This window comes from Schistocerca serialis, chromosome 1 (assembly GCF_023864345.2).
Source record: "Schistocerca serialis cubense isolate TAMUIC-IGC-003099 chromosome 1, iqSchSeri2.2, whole genome shotgun sequence".
Taxonomy (NCBI): domain Eukaryota; kingdom Metazoa; phylum Arthropoda; class Insecta; order Orthoptera; family Acrididae; genus Schistocerca; species Schistocerca serialis.
In genome coordinates, this window is record NC_064638.1 from 1,141,917,973 (window position 1) to 1,141,939,886 (window position 21,914).

The window sequence follows — 21,914 nt, forward strand, 5'->3', positions numbered from 1 at the left end:
GGGGACTGATGACCACAGATGTTAAGTCCCATAGTGCTTAGAGCCATTTTAACCATTTTTGATCTGCAGACACATATCTGGCAGAAACTGTCGGTGTCAACAGCAACAATGGCAAAAGCAGAGACATTTAACAGTCATTTAGCCAACTTTCTATCAATCATCGAAACAGGAGAGAGCCTTATCAAAAACACGAGAGAGCCTTATCAAACAGAACAACAATAAGTATCTTTTTCCCATTTAGTTTACTGTGTTTTGCAGAGCTGTATTGTTGTAGTAGATATAATTCTGTAGGATTCATTCCACTGTTTTTCACCAGGTTCAAATCAAAACCCTCTGCAGACAAGAAAGAAGGCCAGCGTAAGAAAAGTGAGGAGCACGATGAATCTTCCGACCAAGTGGAGACCGCTCGCAAATCGATAGGCGATGGGCCTTCCGACGTCGTGGACGCCATGCCTGCAGGAGTCTTCGTCCCTGGGTAGGTACCCAGATTATGAAGTCATATTAATGGTTCTAAACACACACACACACACACACACACACACACACACACACACACACACATATCATGAAAACAGAAATTTTTCTATGAATTAGCAACTGTTGTGTAGGAAAACTATGAACGCGTGCTGAAAAGTAATTCCTCCGCCTCTTTATGTGAAAACTCTTAAAGCTTTATAAACAAAACATTTTTTTTAACATTCTTCATCTTTATTCTTCATATCTGCATATTTGTTTCTCAGCATTGTCACCCTGATGAGGAATACATTTACCGAGCGAGGTGGCGCATTGGTTAGCACACTGGACTCACATTTGGGAGAGCGACGGTTCAAACCTGCGTCCGGCCATCCTGATTTAGGTTGTCCGCGGTTTCTCTAAATCGCTTCAGGCAAAATCCGGGATGGTTCCTTTGAAAGGGCACGGCCGACTTCCTTCCCCATCCTTCAATAAACCGATGGGACAGATGATATCGCTGTTTGGTCCTCTCTCCCAAATTAACCAACCAACGAACACATTTCTCCCTGTGAGGGACCAGTTTGATGATACCGTCACTGCAGAATGCTTGACTTCGTTGACGGAGCCACAACCTCGCCTCTGCTTGCACTATCGCCATCTAAGTGAAGTCCTCGAAGTTGTTCGTTAAGTTTTGGAAACAGTTGAAAATCGGATGGGGCCAAGTCGGGTTGCATGGAGGATGATCGAAGACAGTGAAGATGCACCACAGCTCGAACATCCCCAAAAACTGTGAATATGACTTGATGGTATGGTTTTGAATCTTCATGGCGTCGGTGATCCTTTTTGGTGGAACTCCATTCAGTCATGCTCTCTGGTTTTCGGAGTAGAATGGTGATCCCAGCGTTCATGATCTGTCGCAGTGTTGATAAAGAATCCATCACCCTCATCCTCAACATGCAGCAGAAATTGTCGGTAGATGTCCAGTCTCCTCTCTTTCACGTTACGAGCGAGCATTCCAAGCGCCCACCGTACTGCAGTTCAACAATGACGACCTGTACAAGCTCTCGTGATACGGAACACTTAAGCTACCTGAATGCTGTGTCCGTGTTATCTGACGATTTTCTTAAGTGAGTTCATCAACCCCATTCACATGAGTCTCTTCGGTTGCCGGCGAGGAATATACATGACAAGTAATACCTCAGCCGACATTGAGAACAGCATAAAAGAAACGGAGGAATTACATTTCAGGACGACCTCGTATGAATATCAAGAGCTCAGATGGAATCCCAGTTCTAAGCAAAGAACGGAAAGCAGAAAGGTGGAAGCAGTATATAGAGGGTCTACAAAAGGGCAATGTATTTGAGGACAATTTTATGGAAATGGAAAAGGATGTAGATGAAGATGAAATGGGAGATATGATACTGCGTGAAGAGCTTGACAGAGCACTGAAAGACCTGAGTCGAAACAAGGCCCCGGGAGTAGACAACATTCCATTAGAGCCACTGACGGCCTTGGGAGACCCAGTCTCTACCATTTGGTGAGCAAGATGTATGAGACAGGCGAAATACCCCCAGACTTCAAGAAGAATATAATAATTCCAATCCCAAAGAAGGCAGGTGTTGACAGATGTGAAAATCACCAAACTATAATTTTAATAAGTCACAGCTGCAAAATACTAACGCGAATTATTTACAGACGAATGGAAAAAATGGTAGAAGCCGACCTCAGGGAAGATCAGTTTGGATTCCGTAGAAACGTTGGAACATGTGAAGCAATACTGACCTTACGCCTTATCTTAGAAGAAAGATTAAGGAAAGGAAAACCTACGTTTCTAGCATTAGTAGACTTAGAGAAACCTTTTGACAATGTTGACTAGAATACTCTCTTTCAAATTCTAATGGTGGCAGGGATAAAATACAGGGAGCGAAATGCTATTTACAATTTGTACAGAAACCAGATGGCAGTTATAAGAGTCGAGGGACATGAAAGGGAAGCAGTGGGGGGGGGGGGGGGGGAAGGGAGTGAGACAGGGTTGTAGCCTCTCCCCGATGTTATTCAATTTGTATATTGAGCAAGCAGTCAAGGAAACAAAAGAAAAATTCTCGATGGAGAAGAAATAAAAACGTTGAGTTTCACCGATGACATTGTAATTCTGTCAGAGACAGCACAGGACTTGGAAGAGCAGTTAAACGGAATGGACAGTGTCTTGAAAGGAGGCTATAAGATGAACATCAACAAAAGAAAAACGAGGATAGTGGAATGTAGTCGAATTAAGTCGGGTGATGCTAAGGGAATTAGATTAGGAAATGAGACACTTAAAGTAGTAAAGGAGTTTTGCTATTTGGGGAGCAAAATAACTGATGATGGTCGAAGTAGAGAGGATATAAAATGTAGACTGGCAATGGCAAGCAAAGCGTTTCTGAATAAGAGAAATTTGTTAACATCGAGTATAGATTTAAGTGTCAGGAAGTCGTTTCTGAAAGTATTTGTATGAAGTCTAGCTATGTATGGAAGTGAAACGTGGACGATAAATAGTTTGGACAAGAAGAGAATAGAAGCTTTCGAAATGTGGTGCTACAGAAGAATGCTGAAGATGGAAATGGAAATGAGCGTTTGGCGTCATTGGCCGGGAGGCCCCTCGCGGGGCAGGTCCGGCCGCCATATCGCAGGTCTTATTACATTCGGCGCCACATTGGGCGACCTGCACGCCGGATGGGGATGAAATGATGATGAACACAACACAACACCCAGTCCCTGAGCGGAGAAAATCTCCGACCCAGCCGGGAATCGAACCCGGGCCCAGAGGACGGCAATCCGTCACGCTGACCACTCAGCTACTGGGGCGGACAGTGCTGAAGATAAGATGGGTAGATCACATAACTAATGAGGAGGTATTGAATAGAATTGGGGAGAAGAGGAGTTTGTGGGACAATTTGACAAGAAGAAGGGACCGGTTGGTAGGGCATGTTCTGAGACATCAAGGGATCACAAATTTAGCAGTGGAGGGCAGCGTGGAGGGTAATAATCGTAGAGGGGGACGAAGAGATGAATACACTAAGCAGATTCAGAAGGATGTAGGTTGCAGTAAGTACTGGGAGATGAAGAAGCTTGCACAGGATAGAGGAGCATGGAGAGCTGCATCAAACCAGTCTCAGGACTGAAGACCACAACAACAAGACGACCTCGTAATTTCAATTTTTAAAAATTTCTTCTTATTGTATCATAATACGGCACCTTTAATTCACCAGGAACGTTGCCCAAAACACTTATAATTATTTGTGTGATGAACCGCTGCTAATCACATTTACATTTTTTTTTATGTTTAACTGAACATTTCGAGCAAGTTCTATTCATCTTCGCGAACAGATACACAGGTTATTAATGCACTACATTAAATATCCTAAATTTACACAGAAATAATAAAGCCACAATTTTGTACACTATCTCGCTGATGTGGCTATTGTGGGATACGGTGAATGGTGAACGGCGTGGGGAGGAGAGGGGTGACGAGGGGAGGGGAGGGGGAGGTAGAAGTCGACATCCAGTGACATCTACTGGTGTTATTACATTTTTGTGGAGTTCAGCAAGATGTCTTACATTGCTTGTTGAGTTGAACAACACACCCTGCGAGGGATGCATGCAGATAGTTCAGCGTCAGATGCTTATTGGTGTGTTACACTTTTAAAATGTCACTTAATCTCATTTACGTATTGTTCTGTTATTTCTTGGTAGAATAATTCCTTATTTAAGACTGAATAACAAGTACATTGTTTTTTTTTTCGTGCTTGTTATTCAATCTTAAATCTCAAAAGTAAGGTCTCCTATGTTTTTGTATATACATAGACCTGTTTATTTCTACAACGGTTTACATCAGTTTAAAGCTTGAACATTAACAATTTTTCGGCATAATCACCATTTCTGTCGATGCATTTTTCTAGTCTCTGTGGCAGTTTTTGTATGCCCATGTCATACCAGCTCGCCGCCATACTGCGAAGAAGGATGCCGCCATTGGCGTGATTGTTGCTTGGTCTCAGGTGTAAGGTGGTATGCCCAGGTTTCGTCACCCGTGACAATTGAGTACAGAAAGTTGTCCTGTTCGACTGCAAGGCGGTGAAGAAATGTGCGGGAAGCATCAATTCGTTGCCGCATGTGGTCCTCAGTCAGCATGCGTGGCACCCATCTTGCGCACACCTACCGGTAGTTCAATGTTTCCGTTAAAATTCTGTGAGCGGTGCTTCGGGAAACCTCAGGAACCAACGTGCAGAGATCATCCAGGGTGATCCGCTGATCTTCACGCATGCTTTGCTCAACCTTCAACACTGTGTCCTCAGAAACTGACGGTCTCCTGCTCCTTTGTTCGTCGTGAATTTCGGTCCGACCAGCTGCAAACTCTCTACACCACTTACGAACGTTTTTGACATCCATACACGACTCACCATACACTTCCGTCAATTGGCGATGGATTTCAACCGGCGCAGTGCCCTTTGCGTTCAAAAACCGAATAACTGCGAGCAATTCGCACTTGGCGGTAACATCCAACGGGAGCTCCATTCTCAACGGCTCCCAAGCCAAGACAGAGCCTCAGCGCGGCGTTCGCGTGTTTACACACAGCGCGTGAAGCACTCTTCATAACAGTGTGACCAACTGTCACACAAACAGAGTTGTGTACTTATAAAAAATAGACCTTACTTTTGGGATTACCGTCATATCTCAGTCAATCTGTCACAGCTTCGGCGCTCAATAACTTTATTTGCACTGTATTTCCTTTTGGTACACTGGCGGCACTGTTGTATAACATCACCTTGTAGCAGTGACACTGGCTTCGATAAATTCCATTGTACAGCACATTTTTGTATGCGTATAATCATTAAACACATATAACAATATGGTGGTCTTGCTCCGTATTGCTGGTTATCGACTATCCCTTCATTCACTTTGTTAATCGTGATATAACAGTAACGTAATCATTTCTTTCTCACTGGTGCGTCTAGAATCTGTTTCATTAGAATTGTTTAAAATTACGAAATTGTTTCGAGTTTTTAATCTCAGTTATCTTACTATGAACATAATTTTTTTGTTTATTACCACTTTTTCCACAATATCTGCTCTTGAATTTTTTATGGCTTTTTCTTCGATTTTGAAAGGGTGACCTGTATCTTTAATATCCGTCGTTAATGTTCATTTCTACGTTCTTCCAGTCGGTATCAGTCCGTCTGTTCTTCAGATCGAGTGCTGAAATTTCTGCCAGTCCAGCCGATATAATTTTTGTTGTATTGGTTGTGGGTACTTTTGTAAGCTATATTCATGCAACCTACACAGGCTGTATGGTCCCACTCAGTAGGCAACAAGAGACATCTTGCTGAGCTCCATAACAAAATAACAGCAGCAGATATCGAGTCCGAGCCGCCACTACACCGCCTCCCTCACAGAATAGTGCAAAAAATTGTAGCATTAGTATTTATGTGTTAATTTAGATGAGTTACGTTAGTTTATCTTTTAAAGTCTTATGTGTTTTACGGTTACACTCCTGAGGACTAGCAGAACATTCGTAACGCTATGTTAAGTTAAACATAAAATAAATATGAATGTGGCTGGTAACAGTTTATTATTTCACAGTCCGCAGCTCGTGGTCGTGCGGTAGCGTTCTCACTTCCCACGCCCGGGTTCCCGGGTTCGATTCCCGGCGGTGTCAGGGATTTTCTCTGCCTCGTGATGACTGGGTGTTGTGTGCTGTCCTTGGGTTAGTTAGGTTTAAGTAGTTCTGAGTTCTAGGGGACTGATGACCATAGATGTTAAGTCCCATAGTACTCAGAGCCGTTTGAACCATTATTTCACAGTCTCTGCACTTCGCCATTATGACCACAATTTATTAAAACATTCATAATCTGCTCTTGTATGTTGCCAAAACAGATTAACTCATGAATAATTTATGATATTGTTATTCATTGTGTTTCATATACGACGATGTTATGAAAAGGTTAGACTGCTACTTGCCATGTAGCAAAGATCTAGAGTCGCATATAGGCACAACAAAAAGACTGTCAAACAAGTTATTTCGGCCAAAAGACCTTCTTCCGAATCAAATTACCATCTTGGACTTTTTCCGCCACGCTGGATTTTTTTCGTCGGTTGTTTCATTTTTTATGCTGTGCTATGATTGGGTGGAGATAAGGAGAGGTAGGGAGGAGAGTGGTGTAAAACACAACTGGGCTATTTCATTTTCTTAAAATTTATTTTATCCTGATTGGATGCCTTCTTTTAATGCCTTGCTGTGATTGGTTAATAGAAGAGGAGGGAGGAAGTTGTGGCATAAAGCAGGGTCGAGATTTTTAAATTTCTCATCAACGCCATCCTTGACTTTTTTGGTACTTCTCATCTTTCTTTTAAAAATAATTCATCATCTTCGATTTTCGATTTTTTAAAATTTCCCGTTAATTGTTTTAAGCACTCCGCCATTCTATATGCAGGACAATTAATTTCCCGTCAATTTTTTGAATTTCCTGCTGGCCGCCATTTTCAATGTTTTGAATTTCCAGTGCAAAGCGACTGCAGCGTCGCGAATCTGCTGCAGCCTAGCGGCATAAACTGGAACTGGTTACCAGCTAGTAAATACCTAAACAACTATTTCTTTTTTTTTCTGTTCTCCATCTAACTATTGTCCTCAGTTGACATACACATGTAACATAATCAACTAATTTTATGACTTTATTGTCAACTTGTGCTTCTCTTCTACGGATTTTTTGTTAAAAAATTTTCTTTGCTCTTACTGTAATGGACGATCAGGAGGATTATTTTCAAACTTATTCTGCTAGTCCCTTACATTCGTTTTCGCACTTTAGTTGGAGTAGAGACGAACATTACAGAGAGTCATAAGCAAAACTAAGGTGAATCAGATACGTTCCATTACGGTTCCCTTGGTTCGGAATCTGGAAACTTCCTCTAACACTTCTCAGAATATTTCTGTTAATGTAAAGTCCCAGTGAGTACAGAGGCATTCTTCCGCTAAACTGACGATCAGAACAGGAATGTATAAAGTGATTGCGGTACTCGGCCTCTGTCATACATCCATAATGGCTTATGCAGTAGGGGAACGATGGGTAGTATGGGCCAGTTGGTATTTCAGCTAATCACTACTACGTAGCAGCACGGTACACAGTGTTATCTTTCCCGCCAGCGCCATTTCGCCATATGCAGAGAGTTTGTTTGATTCCCAGTGTCGTATCGTCTGTGAATTGTTTGTGCTCCTACAAGTTGTTGCGTCGAATAATTTTTAACATCACTTTGAATCACTACAGGTAAGAATATAATGAAAAAAAAATGAAATGTCGTGTGGCTAGGGCCTCCCGTCGGGTAGACCTGTCGTCTGGTGCAAGTCTTTTTAGTTGACGCCGCTTCAGCTACTTGCGTGTCGATGGAGATGATACGAGGATGAAGACAGACATACACGCAGTCTTTGAGCAGAAAGATCCCTAACCCAGCCGGGAATCGAACCCAGGTCCCCTTGCACGGTATTCTGCCACGCTGACCACTTTTTTTTCTTTTTTTTTTGTTTGGTATTATTCGTTGCGTTTGGTCCGTGTGGACGTCACAACACATCCGTTCAAGCTGATCGTTGATTCCTTTACCCAGTTTTTTTATTACAGAGGGGGAACAGCCCTCTGACCGAACACGCTGAGTTACCGTGCCGGCAGATCCAGTCAGCTATCGAGACGGACAGAATATGCTTGTGAAAACAGGAGCTGTTATTTAGTTTACTCTATTAATATAAGACAGTGACAATTGCATTTCGTTTGCTCTAACAATGTTTCGCTTACTACCGTGTTTTCATATCAGTGTGAGTCTGGTAGTCTGGGCCACGGGACATTCGGCCATGGAAATAACTTCCTTTTTTTTCTTTTTTTTTTTTAGGGTACTATGCCAACATTTAAGAAAACCAGGTGAAGGTCGGGGAGAAGGTCAGAGGATGAATTGAAAAATTCTGTTGCAAGTGTACTGGAGAAAAAACTTTTCGAAAGAGTCGCGTCTGACCGATACCATGTGCCTAGAGGCACTCTGCAAAGAAAGTTAAAAGCTACAGCAAATAATGAGCCAACTGATATGAAACCACAAATGGGGTCTTTTAAGGCAACCTTTGATGAAAGATGTGAAAAGCTATTAGTAGCTCATTTGATGGATTTAGATTCGAGACTAATGTCCTGCCCAAAGCAGAGTTTTTGAAACTGGCCTATGACCTGGCAGAAAAAGGACAAAAATGATTGGAAAGAATTTTTATGCCAGTTTTATGAAGAAGCACCCAAATCTGACCTATAGAAAACCACAATCAACTAGTCTGATGTGGTGTGTAGGGTTTAATAAGCCACAGGTCGAAAGGTTCTTCAGCCGATTTGAAATTCTCTTAAAAAAGCATTCCTTTCGTCCATCCGGAATTTTTAATGCGGCCGAGACCGGCGTATCGTGTGTGCATGAGAATGACAAGGTCATTACAGTGAAAGGAAAAAGTCAACTGTGGAAAATTGCATCTGCAGAGAGGGGACGTGATGTTACACTTCTATTTTGCATGAATGCAACTTGGAAATTTACTTCTCCGCTTTTTATTTTCCGAAGGAAACGAATGAATGACCGCCTCATGATTAGTGCTCCAACCGAAAGCATTAGTTTTGCAACTTGTAGTGGTTGGATGACAGCTGAGACTTTTCTTAAGTGGCTTTGACACTTTGTATCCTTCACAAAGCCCTCAGCAGGAGATCCTGTCTTGATGATTGTAGATGGGTATACCAGCCGCAAGGACTTAGATGTCATCATCTATGCTTGGGAAAGCCATGTCGTATGTTAAGTTTTCCACCACACACTTCCCATAAGTTGCACTCTCTGGATAGGACGTTCATGAAACCTTTCAAAAACTGCTACAACACTGCTTGCAGTTTGCGGACGAGGGCTAATCCAGGGTCAAGAATTAATGACTTTGATGTTGCAAAATTTGTAGATGATGCCTATAAGCAAGTGTGTCGACTAGATATTACTGAAAATGAATTTAGATGCACTGGCATTTACCTGACAAACCCAGACATATTTACTGATTTGGACTTTATGGGCAGTTATACTACCAACATTGTGCAGGAACCTCTCCCTGATGGGGTTGTTGTTACTACATATAGGACACTCCCCTCAACTTGCTTCCTATACAGAATCTACAAACAGTTATGGAGAGACCACCATTCCTATTGATATCAACTCCAATAAAAAATTTGCTGGCAGACAAGAAAGATTCAGAACAGCTACAAGAAAAAGCACAACTGAAAAAAGACAAATGAAATTTTCAAAACAAGAACAAACGATGATCAATACGAAAAAGAAAAATGAAGAAATCAACATTTTTCGTAATGACAGTCCTACACCAACCACTTCTCAAGACGTTGTAGATGTAAAATACGAGGGTGAGTCAAATGAAAACCTTAAATTTGTAATAACAAATCGAAATTTTGCGGCGTTATCCTGTAAGCTGGTAAGCGTGCTACAAACAGCATGCAGAATGGCCTGTAGGTGGCAGCATAGTGCAGATGCACACATACCGTCGCAGTATCAGTATAAAGATGGCCGCCCCACTTGCGACTTGCACTAGGGAAGAACAGCGTTCCGTTATTCGGTTTTGGCGTGGGGAAGGTGTGAAACCTATTGAAATTCATCGACGAATGAAGGTTCAGTACGGTGATGCATGTTTGTCACAGCAGCAAGTCTACGAATGGAGTAGGAAGTTCGAAAATGGTGTGATTTCAGTGGAAGATGCTCCTCGTGCAGGTCAAGCACAACGAGTTGTGACTCCACATAACATTGCAGCAGTTGAAGCCATAGTGAAGGAAAACTGTCGAGTGATACTGATTGACACTGCAGCATGTTTACAGATTAGTCATGGGTCAGCACACCACATCGTGCATGATGTGCTCCAGTTTCACAAAGTGTCTGCAAGATAGGAGCCACGGCAGCTGACTACTGAAATGAGAGAACAACGTGTTGATGCTTGTGAAGAACTTCTTCGGCGCTTTGAACGAGAAGGTGGTGGCTTCCTTGCAAGAATCGTTACTGGGGACGAAACCTGGGTTCACTTCCACCAACCGGAAATGAAGGGAGCGAGCAAGGAATGACGCCATTCCTCATCACCAAAACTGAAGAAGTTTCGAACAGAACCATCAGCAGGGAAGGTTATGCTGACTCTCTTTTGGGGCGAAAAAGGCGTCATTTTGGAGCATTACACGTCCAGAGGGACCACTGTCACCAGTGCATCATACACAGATCTCCTAAAAAATCATCTGCGGCCTGCAATCAAATCAAAGCGACGTGGATTGCTGTACTGCCCGTACAACAGTTGCAACAAACACAGACCTGCATTTAGAGTGTCGTCCTCATCCACCATACTCACGAGACCTTGCCCCAAGTGATTTCCATATGTTTGGACCACTCAGAGGCACAATAGGAGGAAAGAAGTTCCGATCTGATGAAGAGGTACGCCATGCGGTGCGTGAGTGGTTGCGTGAACTACCAAAAGAATTTTTTTCCAAAGGAATTTATGCACTTGTAAGCGCTGGAGGACTTGCATTGAGCGTGGGGGAGACTATATTCAAAAGTGATACAGCTTTGTACCACTTCTGCACAATAAATAATATTTAAAAAATATTTAAGGTTTTCATTTGACTCACCCTCGTATATTGTGCGTGGAGCAAGCTATTAGGAAAACTGGATTCAGTGAAACAAGTGTGAAGGCTGGGCACATGAGCTCTGTGTGGAAGTTCAGGACTTATTTTTTTTACTTTTGTGATCTCTGTAAGCTAAATAATTCTTAGGGTAAATGAGCTATAATATGTAATACATTGTGTATAGTATTAAACAATAAAACTTTTATTGGAAACAATGTTTTTAATTTATAAACATAATCATATTGGTGTGGCCCATACTACCCACCAATTTTTAAAAGGCCCAAAATGCAAGGTTAATTCTAATTACATTTTGTGTATTGTTCCCTTCATATATTCCTAAATATATTTTTATTATTTAGATGAAAGAAGCAGAAAATATGATTTTTTCGCTCGTAACTAAGTTAGGCTACAAATATATTTTGTAATGTACATTTTTCCTTAAATGGCCCACAATACCCGCCGTTCCCCTATGTGTGTAGGTCTACACAGAGGAGCCAAAACTGTGTGACTTCCTGCTTAAAAGCCTGTTGGTCCACTTTTGGATCGCTGTGCAACAGCAGTTCTGCGTGGAATGGATCCAACAAATCCCTGGTAGGATTGCAAAGGTATGTGGCATGAGGTGTTTACGTATAGGTCACGCAGTTCCTGTAAATTAGTGGCACATGATTTATGGGTGCGTGGCTGGTGCTCTGTATCGTCGCAGGCAAATTTACTGCCCAAGACATCAACTTGAGTTCAGTGCCACTCTGCTCACACAAATGCACGATTCTGGCCGTGTGACATGAACAATTATCCTGCTGGAACATGCCACTGCCGTCACTGAAAACATCAAGCATGAAGGGATGCCCGTGGTTTGCAATAATGTTCTACGTCAACAGCTGTCATCTTGCCTTCGATTACTACAACAGATCCCAAGGAAGACCAAACCAGTGGCCCTAATTAGTAAACTGTACAGTACAAGAAGGATTGAAAAATATTTTGAATTGTTGTAAGGGAGAGGTTTTTATTGTATTCGCTTAGCTGACACAAGTATTTGAAAACACAAAATTGAGTGGTCAGTCTTAAAAAGAACTCAATGAGATTTTGGTATTCATTTTTGACATAGGTTGTCGAAACTCTTACTGCAATTTTGGCAATTTCTGCATATTCTTGCCGAACAGTTATCCAGAACGATACCAATGGTGTTGTTTCGAAAACCAATTTTATAGTCTGGTCACATGATAGTTTAGTTAGCGAATCTTCTTCACATGATAACATTTTCAACTTTTTTTAGCAGTCTTCTTTAAAGGAATTTCTGAGCCATTGGATTTCACCCTTAACTTCAGGGAATTAGTTCCTAAAACAATTATGAAAAGGCTTAGATATTGCACTGGTAAGTCTAGTTAGTAGATTTCACATTAATGAGAATGAGAAATAAAATGTAAAATCATCATATAAGATTATTATTAATTTTAAAAACCATAATGTTTGAAAACTGTTTTGAATAACGTTAATGTTTGAAGAACATTAGTGTTTACAATTAGGCCTATTACAGTATTTGCATAGAATTTAGGAAAATAAGTAGTTTTAAATTGCTGAGGATGGAGGTCAAAGATTTGAGATGATCTTTTATGGATGTAGCTGTTATTCTACCAACTTCGACTTCCTTGGTTTCCAGAAATCTATAAGCCAGGAAATACGTCGAAGGAATCCTGTTTCACTATTTGAACCCAAAGTCGAATGTTAATTGTTGTTGCTTTTACTCTGTCTTGCATAAAAAAAGACTTATGACCATTCTTACACTGTAGAGTTAAATTAAAAGCGTTGAGGGCACCGAAAATATCCGCCAAATTTGCCAACTTTGTCGATCAGTTTTTATGGTGGTGTAGTGGTTGTATACATGGGAGATCGCTGGAGATACTAAAAGGTGTCAGATAGATTATATAATGGTAAGATAGAGATTTAGAAACCAGATATTAAATTGTAAGACATTTCCAGGGGCAGATGTGGACTCTGACCACAACCTATTGGTTATGAACTGTAGATTAAAACTGAAGAAACTACAAAAAGGAGGGAATTTAAGGAGATGGGACCTGGATAAACTGAAAGAACGGGAAGTTGTAAGGAGTTTCATGGAGAGCATAAGGGAACAATTGACAGGAATGGGGAAAACAAATACAGTAGAAGAAGAATGGGTAGCTCTGAGGGATGAGGTAGTGAAGACAGCAGAATATCAAGTAGGTAAAAACACGAAGGCTAGTAGAAATCCTTGGGTAACACAAGAGATACTGAATCAATTGATGAAAGGAGAAAGTACAAAAATGCAGTAAGTGAAGCAGGCAAAAAGGAATACAAACGTCTAAAAAATGAGATCGACAGGAAGTGCAAAATGGCTAAGAAGGGATGGCTAGAGAACAAATGTACGGATGTAGATGCTTATCTCACTAGGGGTAAGATAGATACTGCCTACAGGAAAATTAAAGAGATCTTTGGAAAAAAGAGAACCACTTGCATGAGTATCAAGAGCTCAGATGGAAACCCAGTTCTAAGCAAAGAAGCGAAAGCAGAAGGGTGGAAGGAGTATATAGAGGGTCTATACAAGGGCGATGTACTTAAGGGCAATATTATGGAAATGGAAGAGGATGTAGATGAAGATGAGATGGGAGATACGATACTGCGTGAAGAGTTTGACAGAGCACTGAAAGACCTGAGTCGAAACAAGGCCCCGGGAGTTGAGAACATTCCATTAAAACTACTCACAGCATTGGGAGAGCCAGTCCTGAAAAACTCTACCATCTGGTGAGCAAAATGTGTGAGGCAAGTGAAATTCCCTTAGACATCAAGAAGAATATAGTATTCCAATCCCAAATAATGCAGGTGTTGACAGGTGTGAAAATTACCGAACTATCAATTTAATAAGTCACAGCTGCAAAATACTAACGTGAATTATTTACAGGCGATCGGAAAAACTGGTAGAAGCCGACCTCGGGGAATATCAGTTTGTATTCCGTAGAAATGGTGGAACACGTGAGGCAATACTGACCCTACGACTTATCTTAGAAGGAAGATTAAGGAAAGGCGAACCTACGTTTCTAGCATTTGTAGACTTAGAGAATGCTTTTGACAATGTTGACTGGAATACTCTCTTTCATATTCTGAAGGTGTCAGGGGTAAAATACAGGGAGCGAAATGCTATTTACAATTTGTGCAGAAACCAGATGGCATTATAAGAGTCGAGGGACATGAAAGGGAAACAGTGCTTGGGAAGGGAGTGACACAGGGTTGTAGCCTCTCCCCGATGCTATTCAATCTGTATATTGAGCAAGCAGTAAAGGAAACAAAAAAAAAGTTTGGAGTAAGTATTAAATTCCATGGAGAAGATATAAAAACTTTAAGGTTTGCCGATGACACTAATTCTGTCAGAGACAGCAAAGGACCTGGAAGAGCAGTTGAATGAAATGGACAGTGTCTTGAAAGGAGGGTATAAGATGAACAACAACAAAAGCAAAACAAGGATAATGGAATAAAAACTTTGAGGTTCGCCGATGACATTGTAATTCTGTCAGAAACAGCAAAGGACTTGGAAGAGCAATTGAACGGAATGGACAGTGTCTTGAAAGGAGGATATAAGATGAACATCAACAAAAGCAAAACAAGGATAATGGAATGTAGGCGAATTAAGTTGGGTGATGCTGAGGGAATTAGATTAGGAAATGAGACTCTTAAAGTAGTAAAGGAGTTTTGCTATTTGGGGAGCAAAGTAACTGATGATGGTCGAAGTAGAGAGGATATAAAATGTAGACTGGCAATGACAAGGGAAGCGTTTCTGAAGAAGGGAAATTTGTTAACATCGAGTATAGATTTAAGTGTCAGGAAGTCGTTTCTGAAAGTATTTGTATGGAGTGCACCCACGTATGAAAGTGAAGCATGGACGATGTATACAGGGTTATTACAAGTGATTGAAGCGATTTCACAGCTCTACAATAACTTCATTATTTGAGATATTTTCACAATGCTTTGCACACACATACAAAAACTCAAAAAGTTTTTTTAGGCATTCACAAATGTTCGATATGTGCCCCTTTAGTGATTCGGCAGACATCAAGCCGATAATCAAGTTCCTTCCACACTCGGCGCAGCATGTCCCCATCGATGAGTTCGAAAGCATAGTTGATGCGAGCTCGCAGTTCTGGCACGTTTCTTGGTAGAGGAGGTTTAAACACTGAATCTTTCACATCACTATGTGTGAAACTTGCCCACACGCGTTCAACCGTTTCTTCGCTCACTGCAGACCGACCCATTGATTTCCCCTTACAGAGGCATCCAGAAGCTTTAAACTGCGCATACCATCGCCGAATGGAGTTAGCAGTTGGTGGATCTTTGTTGAACTTCGTCCTGAAGTGTCGTTGCACTGTTATGACTGACTGATGTGAGTGCATTTCAAGCACGACATACGCTTTCTCGACACCTGTCGCCATTTTGTCTCACTGCGCTCTCGAGCGCTCTGGCGGCAGAAACCTGAAGTGTGGCTTCAGCCGAACAAAACTTTATGAGTTGTTCCACGTATCTGTAGTGTGTCGTGACCATATATCAATGAATGGAGCTACAGTGAATTTATGAAATCGCTTCAATCATTTGTAATAGCCCTGTAGTTTGGACAAGAAGAGAATAGAAGCTTTCGAAATGTGGTGCTACAGAGTAATGCTGAAGATTAGATAGGTAGATCACATAACTAATGAGAAGGTATTGAATAGAATTGGGGAGAAGAGAAGTTTGTGGACAACTTGACCAGAAGAAGGGATCGGTTGGTAGGACATGTTCTGAGGCATCAAGGGATCTCCAGTTTAGTATTGGAGGCCATCGTGGAGGGTAAAAATCGTAGAGGGAGACCAAGAGATGAATACACTAAGCAGATTCAGAAGGATGTAGGCTGCAGTAGGTACTGGGAGATGAAGAAGCTTGCACAGGATAGAGTAGCATGGAGAGCTGTATCAAACCAGTCTCAGGACTGAAGACAACGACAACAACAGTGGTTAATGCCCTCAACTCGCATCTCAGAGACCCGGGTTCTATTCTCGTTCTTGGCCAAGCAGATATCGGTTTTGTGGGGTCACCCAAATCAATTCAAGCAAATGACGCCATGGTCCGTTTAAAGGGTCATGGTCTCTTCCTTTACCTCTAGCAGTAACAAATCCGAGCAGAGCCCTGTGTCTGATAACCTTAGGTATGGACCGGGCGTCAAATACCGATCCTCCTTCCTTCCTTCGTGTTGCGTCTGGATATTACATGAGCAAATACATGTCGATCGTTCTTGTGAACAATTGTGTCCAAGAAACAACAAAGCGACAAATTACGATCGGGCTGTTTCATGTCATGTGGTCACGCGATGAGCAGCCAGCCATAGCCAAGACTGTGGGCCAGCTCCATAGCGCAGCCTGTAGGGATGTACGCTTCCAGACGCATGACCGCACACAATATCCGTAGTTTTCAAAACTTGGAAAAATACTATATAGAATAGCGTCAGGGCATTTCAACTCTTATGTCATTCTGTACTCGCTGATGCTGACTAACGACGCAGCTCCTGAAGTTCCGATAATTCTATCCTTGTCTTCGACTCTCGATCAGAGTTCACGTTTCAGTGCCACTCAGGGTTGGGAACCGCTGGCCTAATGGTACCACCACCATTCTGTTTTCGTGGCGCGGTGCGTGTTTCGAGCAGCCGTTCGCTTTGGCGACAGCCTGTCCGGACACGATTGGTATAACAAGAAATGTGATTTAGTCGACCAGGCATCATGTTTCCAGTAATTTACGGCCTAATCTTCATGATCTTGTACCCAGTGCTATAGTAACTGACGGTGTCACTGAGTCAACTTGGGAACACGTACAGCTCGTCGGCTGCCGAGCTTTATGTTCACTAACATGCTCTGACCTGTGTGCTCCGAAACACTCGACCCTGTTGCAGCAATGTTCCCTGTCGTCAGACCTACCACGGATCGCCACATCTTACTCTACAGAGAGGGCTTCTCTCCGACATCGAAGTTCTGTGACGAGGTCTTACCGTCTACTCCTGGTTTCACCGTCGTAATTTCCATAGACTCTCACGACAACATACGCGAACAGTCGAACAGCTCCGCCATTTCCGAAATTCTCATTCGCAGACGCCGGGTCACAAGAATTTGCTCCTTCTAGGAACCGCATATTTGAGTGGTTAAAAATGGCTCTGAGTGCTATGGGACTCAACTGCTGAGGTCATTAGTCCCCTAGAACTTAGAACTAGTTAAACCTAACTAACCTAAGGACACCACAAACATCCATGCCCGAGGCAGGATTCGAACCTGCGACCGTAGCGGTCCTGCGGTTCCAGGCTGCAGCGCCTTTAACCGCACGGCCACATATTTGAGTTTTCTCAATTTTCTGCCCTTGTTGTTGTTGTGGTCTTCAGTCCTGACACTGGTTTGATGCAGCTCTCCATGCTAATCTATCCTGTGCAAGCTCCTTCATCTCCCAGTACCTAGTGCAACCTACATCCTTCTGAATGTGCTTAGTGTATTCATCTCTTGGTCTCCCTCTACGATTTTTACCCACCACGCTGCCCTCCAATGCTAAATTTGTGATCCCTTGATGCCTCAGGACATGCCCTACCAACCGGTCCCTTCTTCTTGTCAAGTTGTCCCACAAACTCCTCTTCTCCCCAATTCTAGTCAATACCTCCTCATTAGTTACGTGATCTACCCACCTAATCTTCAACATTCTTCTGTAGCACCACATTTCGTAAGCTTCTATTCTCTTCTTGTCCTAACTATTTATCGTCCATGTTTCACTTCCATACAAGGCCACACTCCATACAAATACTTTCAGAAACGACTTCCTGACACTTAAATCTATACTCGATGTTAACAAATTTCTCTTCTTCAGAAATGCTTTCCTTGCCATTGCCAGTCTACATTTTATATCCTCTCTACTTCGACCATCTTCAGTTATTTTGCTCCCCAAATAGCAAAATTCCTTTACTACTTTAAGTGTCTCATATCCTAATCTAATTCCCTCAGCATCACCCGAGTTAATTCGACTACATTCCATTATCCTCGTTTTGCTTTTGTTGATGTTCATCTTATACCATCCTTTCAAGGCACTATCCATTCCATTCAACTGCTCTTCCATGTTCTTTGCTGTCTCTGACAGAATTACAATGTCATCGGCGAACCTCAAAGTTTTTATTTCTTCTCCATGGATTTTAATACCTACTCCAAATTTTTCTCTTGTTTCCTTTACTGCTTGCTCAATATACAGATTGAATAACATCGGGGATAGGCTACTACCCTGTCTCACTCTCTTCCCAACCACTGCTTCCCTTTCATGTCCCTCGACTCATAACTGCCATCTCTTTTCTGTACAAATTGTAAATAGCATTTCGCTCTCTGTATATTATCCCTGCCACCTTTAGAATTTGAAAGAGAGTATTCCAGTCAACATTGTCAAACGCTTTCTCTAAGTCTATAAATGCTAGAAACGTAGGTTTGCCTTTCCTTAATCTTTCTTCTAAGATAAGTCGTAAGGTCAGTATTGCCTCACGTGTTCCAACATTTCTACGGAATCTAAACTGATCTTCCCCGAGGTCGGTTTCTACCAGTTTTTCCATTCGTTTGTAACTAATTCGTGCTAGTATTTTGAAGCTGTGACTTATTATTTTTTTATATTTATTTCTGCCCTTATCGCCGCTAAAACGATCCCCCACTCTTCCCTGCTCCGCTTACACAGGGTGAACAGGGTGAAAACCGACAAAATAGAGGACGGATTCCTCACTGGAAATGGAGGAAAAATCCTATAAACATGTGTGCAGAAACGGACAGTGTGCATGCAACAACAACGAATCGTCCAGGAAAATAGTACAAAGCTGCATCGACCACACGTCACAACAGAGGTCCATAGTGACCTCTATGGGATGCCATGCACTCGTTCACACGTCGCATCATGGATTGCCGGAGTCTCGCAGGTTCCGACCTATCTCCGAATAGCATCACAGGCGTATTGTACACGCTGTTGAAAGGTCTGCACATCAGAAACTGTTTCAGCATACACGACGTTTTCAGATACCAAGAGGTAAAAATCCAGGGTGTTTAAGCCCGGTGATCTAGCAGGTCATGGTACAGGGCCTCCGTGTACCATCCAACATTTGGGGAAGATGTTCTTTAGATGTCGGCAAATTCTAAAGCGGAAATGGGGTGATGCTCCATCATGCAGAAATCGCATAACTCGTCGGACTGCCATAGGCACATTCTCATGCAGCCCTGGCAGAGTATTCGGCATGAAGTCCAAGAATGTTCTTCCGTCGAGGCGTTGTAGAATAACTGGTTCAGGAATGTGGACGCCAAGAATCCCTGCCCACATTTTGATGCTGAACAGATGGTGACGAGATGCCCCAACCATTCCCTAAGGATTGGCTGAAGCCCACAGTCGTTTAATGAACAAAGTAAGAGAATATGGACTATCAGACCAATTGTGTGATTGGATTGAAGAGTTCCTAGATAACAGAACGCAGCATGTCATCCTCAATGGAGAGAAGTCTTCCGAAGTAAGAGTGATTTCAGGTGTGCCGCAGGGGAGTGCCATAGGACCGTTGCTATTCACAGTATACATAAAAGACCTTGTGGATGACATCGGAAGTTCACTGAGGCTTTTTGTAGATGATGCTGTGGTGTATCGAGAGGTTGTAACAATGGAAAATTGTACTGAAATGCAGGAGGATCTGCAGCGAATTGACGCATGGTGCAGGGAATGGCAATTGAATCTCAATGTAGACAAGTGTAATGTGCTGCGAATACTTAGAAAGATAGATACCTTATCATTTAGCTACAAAATAGCAGGTCAGCAACTGGAAGCAGTTAATTCCATAAATTATCTGGTAGTATGCATTAGGAGTGATTTAAAATGGAATGATCATACTTATAAAGTTGATCGTCGGTAAAGCAGATGCCACTGAGATTCATTGGAAGAATCCTAAGGAAATGCAATCCGAAAACAAAGGAAGTAGGTTACAGTACGCTTGTTCGCCCACTGCTTGAATACTGCTCACCAGTGTGGGATACGTACCAGATAGGGTTGATAGAAGAGATAGAGAAGATCCAACGGAGAGCAGCGCGCTTCGTTACAGGATCATTTAGTAATCGCGAAAGCGTTACGGAGATGATAGATAAACTCCAGTGGAAGACTCTGCAGGAGAGACGCTCAGTAGCTCGGTACGGGCTTTTGTTAAAATTTCGAGAACATACCTTCACCGAAGAGTCAAGCAGTATATTGGTCCCTCCTACGTATATCTCGCGAAGAGACCATGAGGATAAAATCAGAGAGATTAGAGCCCACACAGAAGCATACCGACAATCCTTCTTTCCACGAACAATATCGGACTGGAATAGAATGGAGAACCGATAGAGGTACTCAAGGTACCCTCCGCCACACACCGTCAGGTGGCTTGCGGAGTATGGAAGTAGATGTAGATGTAGATGATTATACAGATGGTTATGATGTCAGTTCTGTTAAAGATTGCTTTGTAGGTAAAGAAGACTGATGACAGAAATCCAATAATTGTGATGGTCTGGGTCAAAAACCATCGACAAAATCCTTCCCGTTGAGGGAAATCCGCTGTCGATAATACTTGCACGCGTTGCAGGTGACAGAGATTGTAGAGGCTGCCAATTAGGATGTACATAATCGTACTTTGGTTTACACCATGTTGCCGAGCCACTTTCTGGAACTTATACTAGGATTCGCCTCCTCTGTATCCTGTAGAAGCCGATTCTCTAAATTTCATGTACGCTCAGTCCGCCGCCTCCTGCACGTTCGTCTGTCTGAAACGACCCGCGAGCACACAAACGCCCAGAAAAGGCTTGAAATGTTATGTGATGTGGCTGGTGTCTGTGTGGGCACTTAATTTGGTACAGCCGTGCTGCCTCTCGACTGTTTCTAAACGCTTGGCCGTTAACAAACACACTCTCGGCTTGTTTCCGACACGGATACTAGACCATTTTGCATCTTACAGGTGGCTGCGTCAGTTAACACACAAGGAACACACGGCATGTACTCTGAGAAACTTTCATTCTTCAGCGCCATCTACTGCAGCAAAGATGCGTTTCCGGACACACGTTCATAGGGCCTTTCTTCCTCCATTTGCAGTCTGGAATCCGTCCCTACAGTTTGTCGGCTTTATTAATTTTCGCCCTGTGTGATTACCTTGCCATGTGCCGTGCCCGCAACACCAACATGTAGCATTTAGTGTCGTTGTGGACAGTAGCCATAACGTTTTTGCTCGTCAGTGTAGATTCTGCAACAAAGTGAACTACTGTACCCTTCTCACCTCATCAAGAGCTGATATTTGGTCCAGCGCTTAAGATAAGACCTCTTCTCATCAAGTAAGTGGCACTCGATTGAATCTGGCGCATAGAATAAGTATGTCTGCATCTGAAGGTGTAGAGTAAGGGAAAAAAAGTGGTCATCGTCTCTTTCTGTTATGCAGTGTATCTGGTTTCATTTGACAGTAGTACAAGGGTTTTTCCTAACTGGGAAGATTGAAACTGGATGCACTCAGCCTAGCAAGACCAGATGAAGAACTACTTTAAATAGAAGTAACAGCTCGAATGTTTGGGAAACTGACAACTCCTGTAAGAACAGTGACATAACTTCATGATCCACCAAATCCCATCCGAATGGCGCCATTTAGTAAAAGTTGATACGGTGGCCGCTACGTTCATGTGGTTCTGTGAGCATGATCGGAGAATTACTTTTTATCTCAACATACTC

The 21,914-nt window shown here is 42.4% G+C and overlaps 1 protein-coding gene across 1 annotated transcript in view; it reads left to right on the forward strand.

Annotated features, from left to right (window-relative positions):
• The first annotated feature begins 449 nt into the window (after positions 1 to 449).
• LOC126455976 (caspase-1-like) overlaps positions 450 to 21,914 on the forward strand; it is a 90,560-nt gene continuing 69,095 nt past the window's right edge. Inside the window, exon 1 of the mRNA XM_050091736.1 lies at positions 450 to 475. Within this exon, the coding sequence (XP_049947693.1) occupies positions 450 to 475 (26 nt within the window). The remainder of the gene's footprint in view (positions 476 to 21,914) is intronic.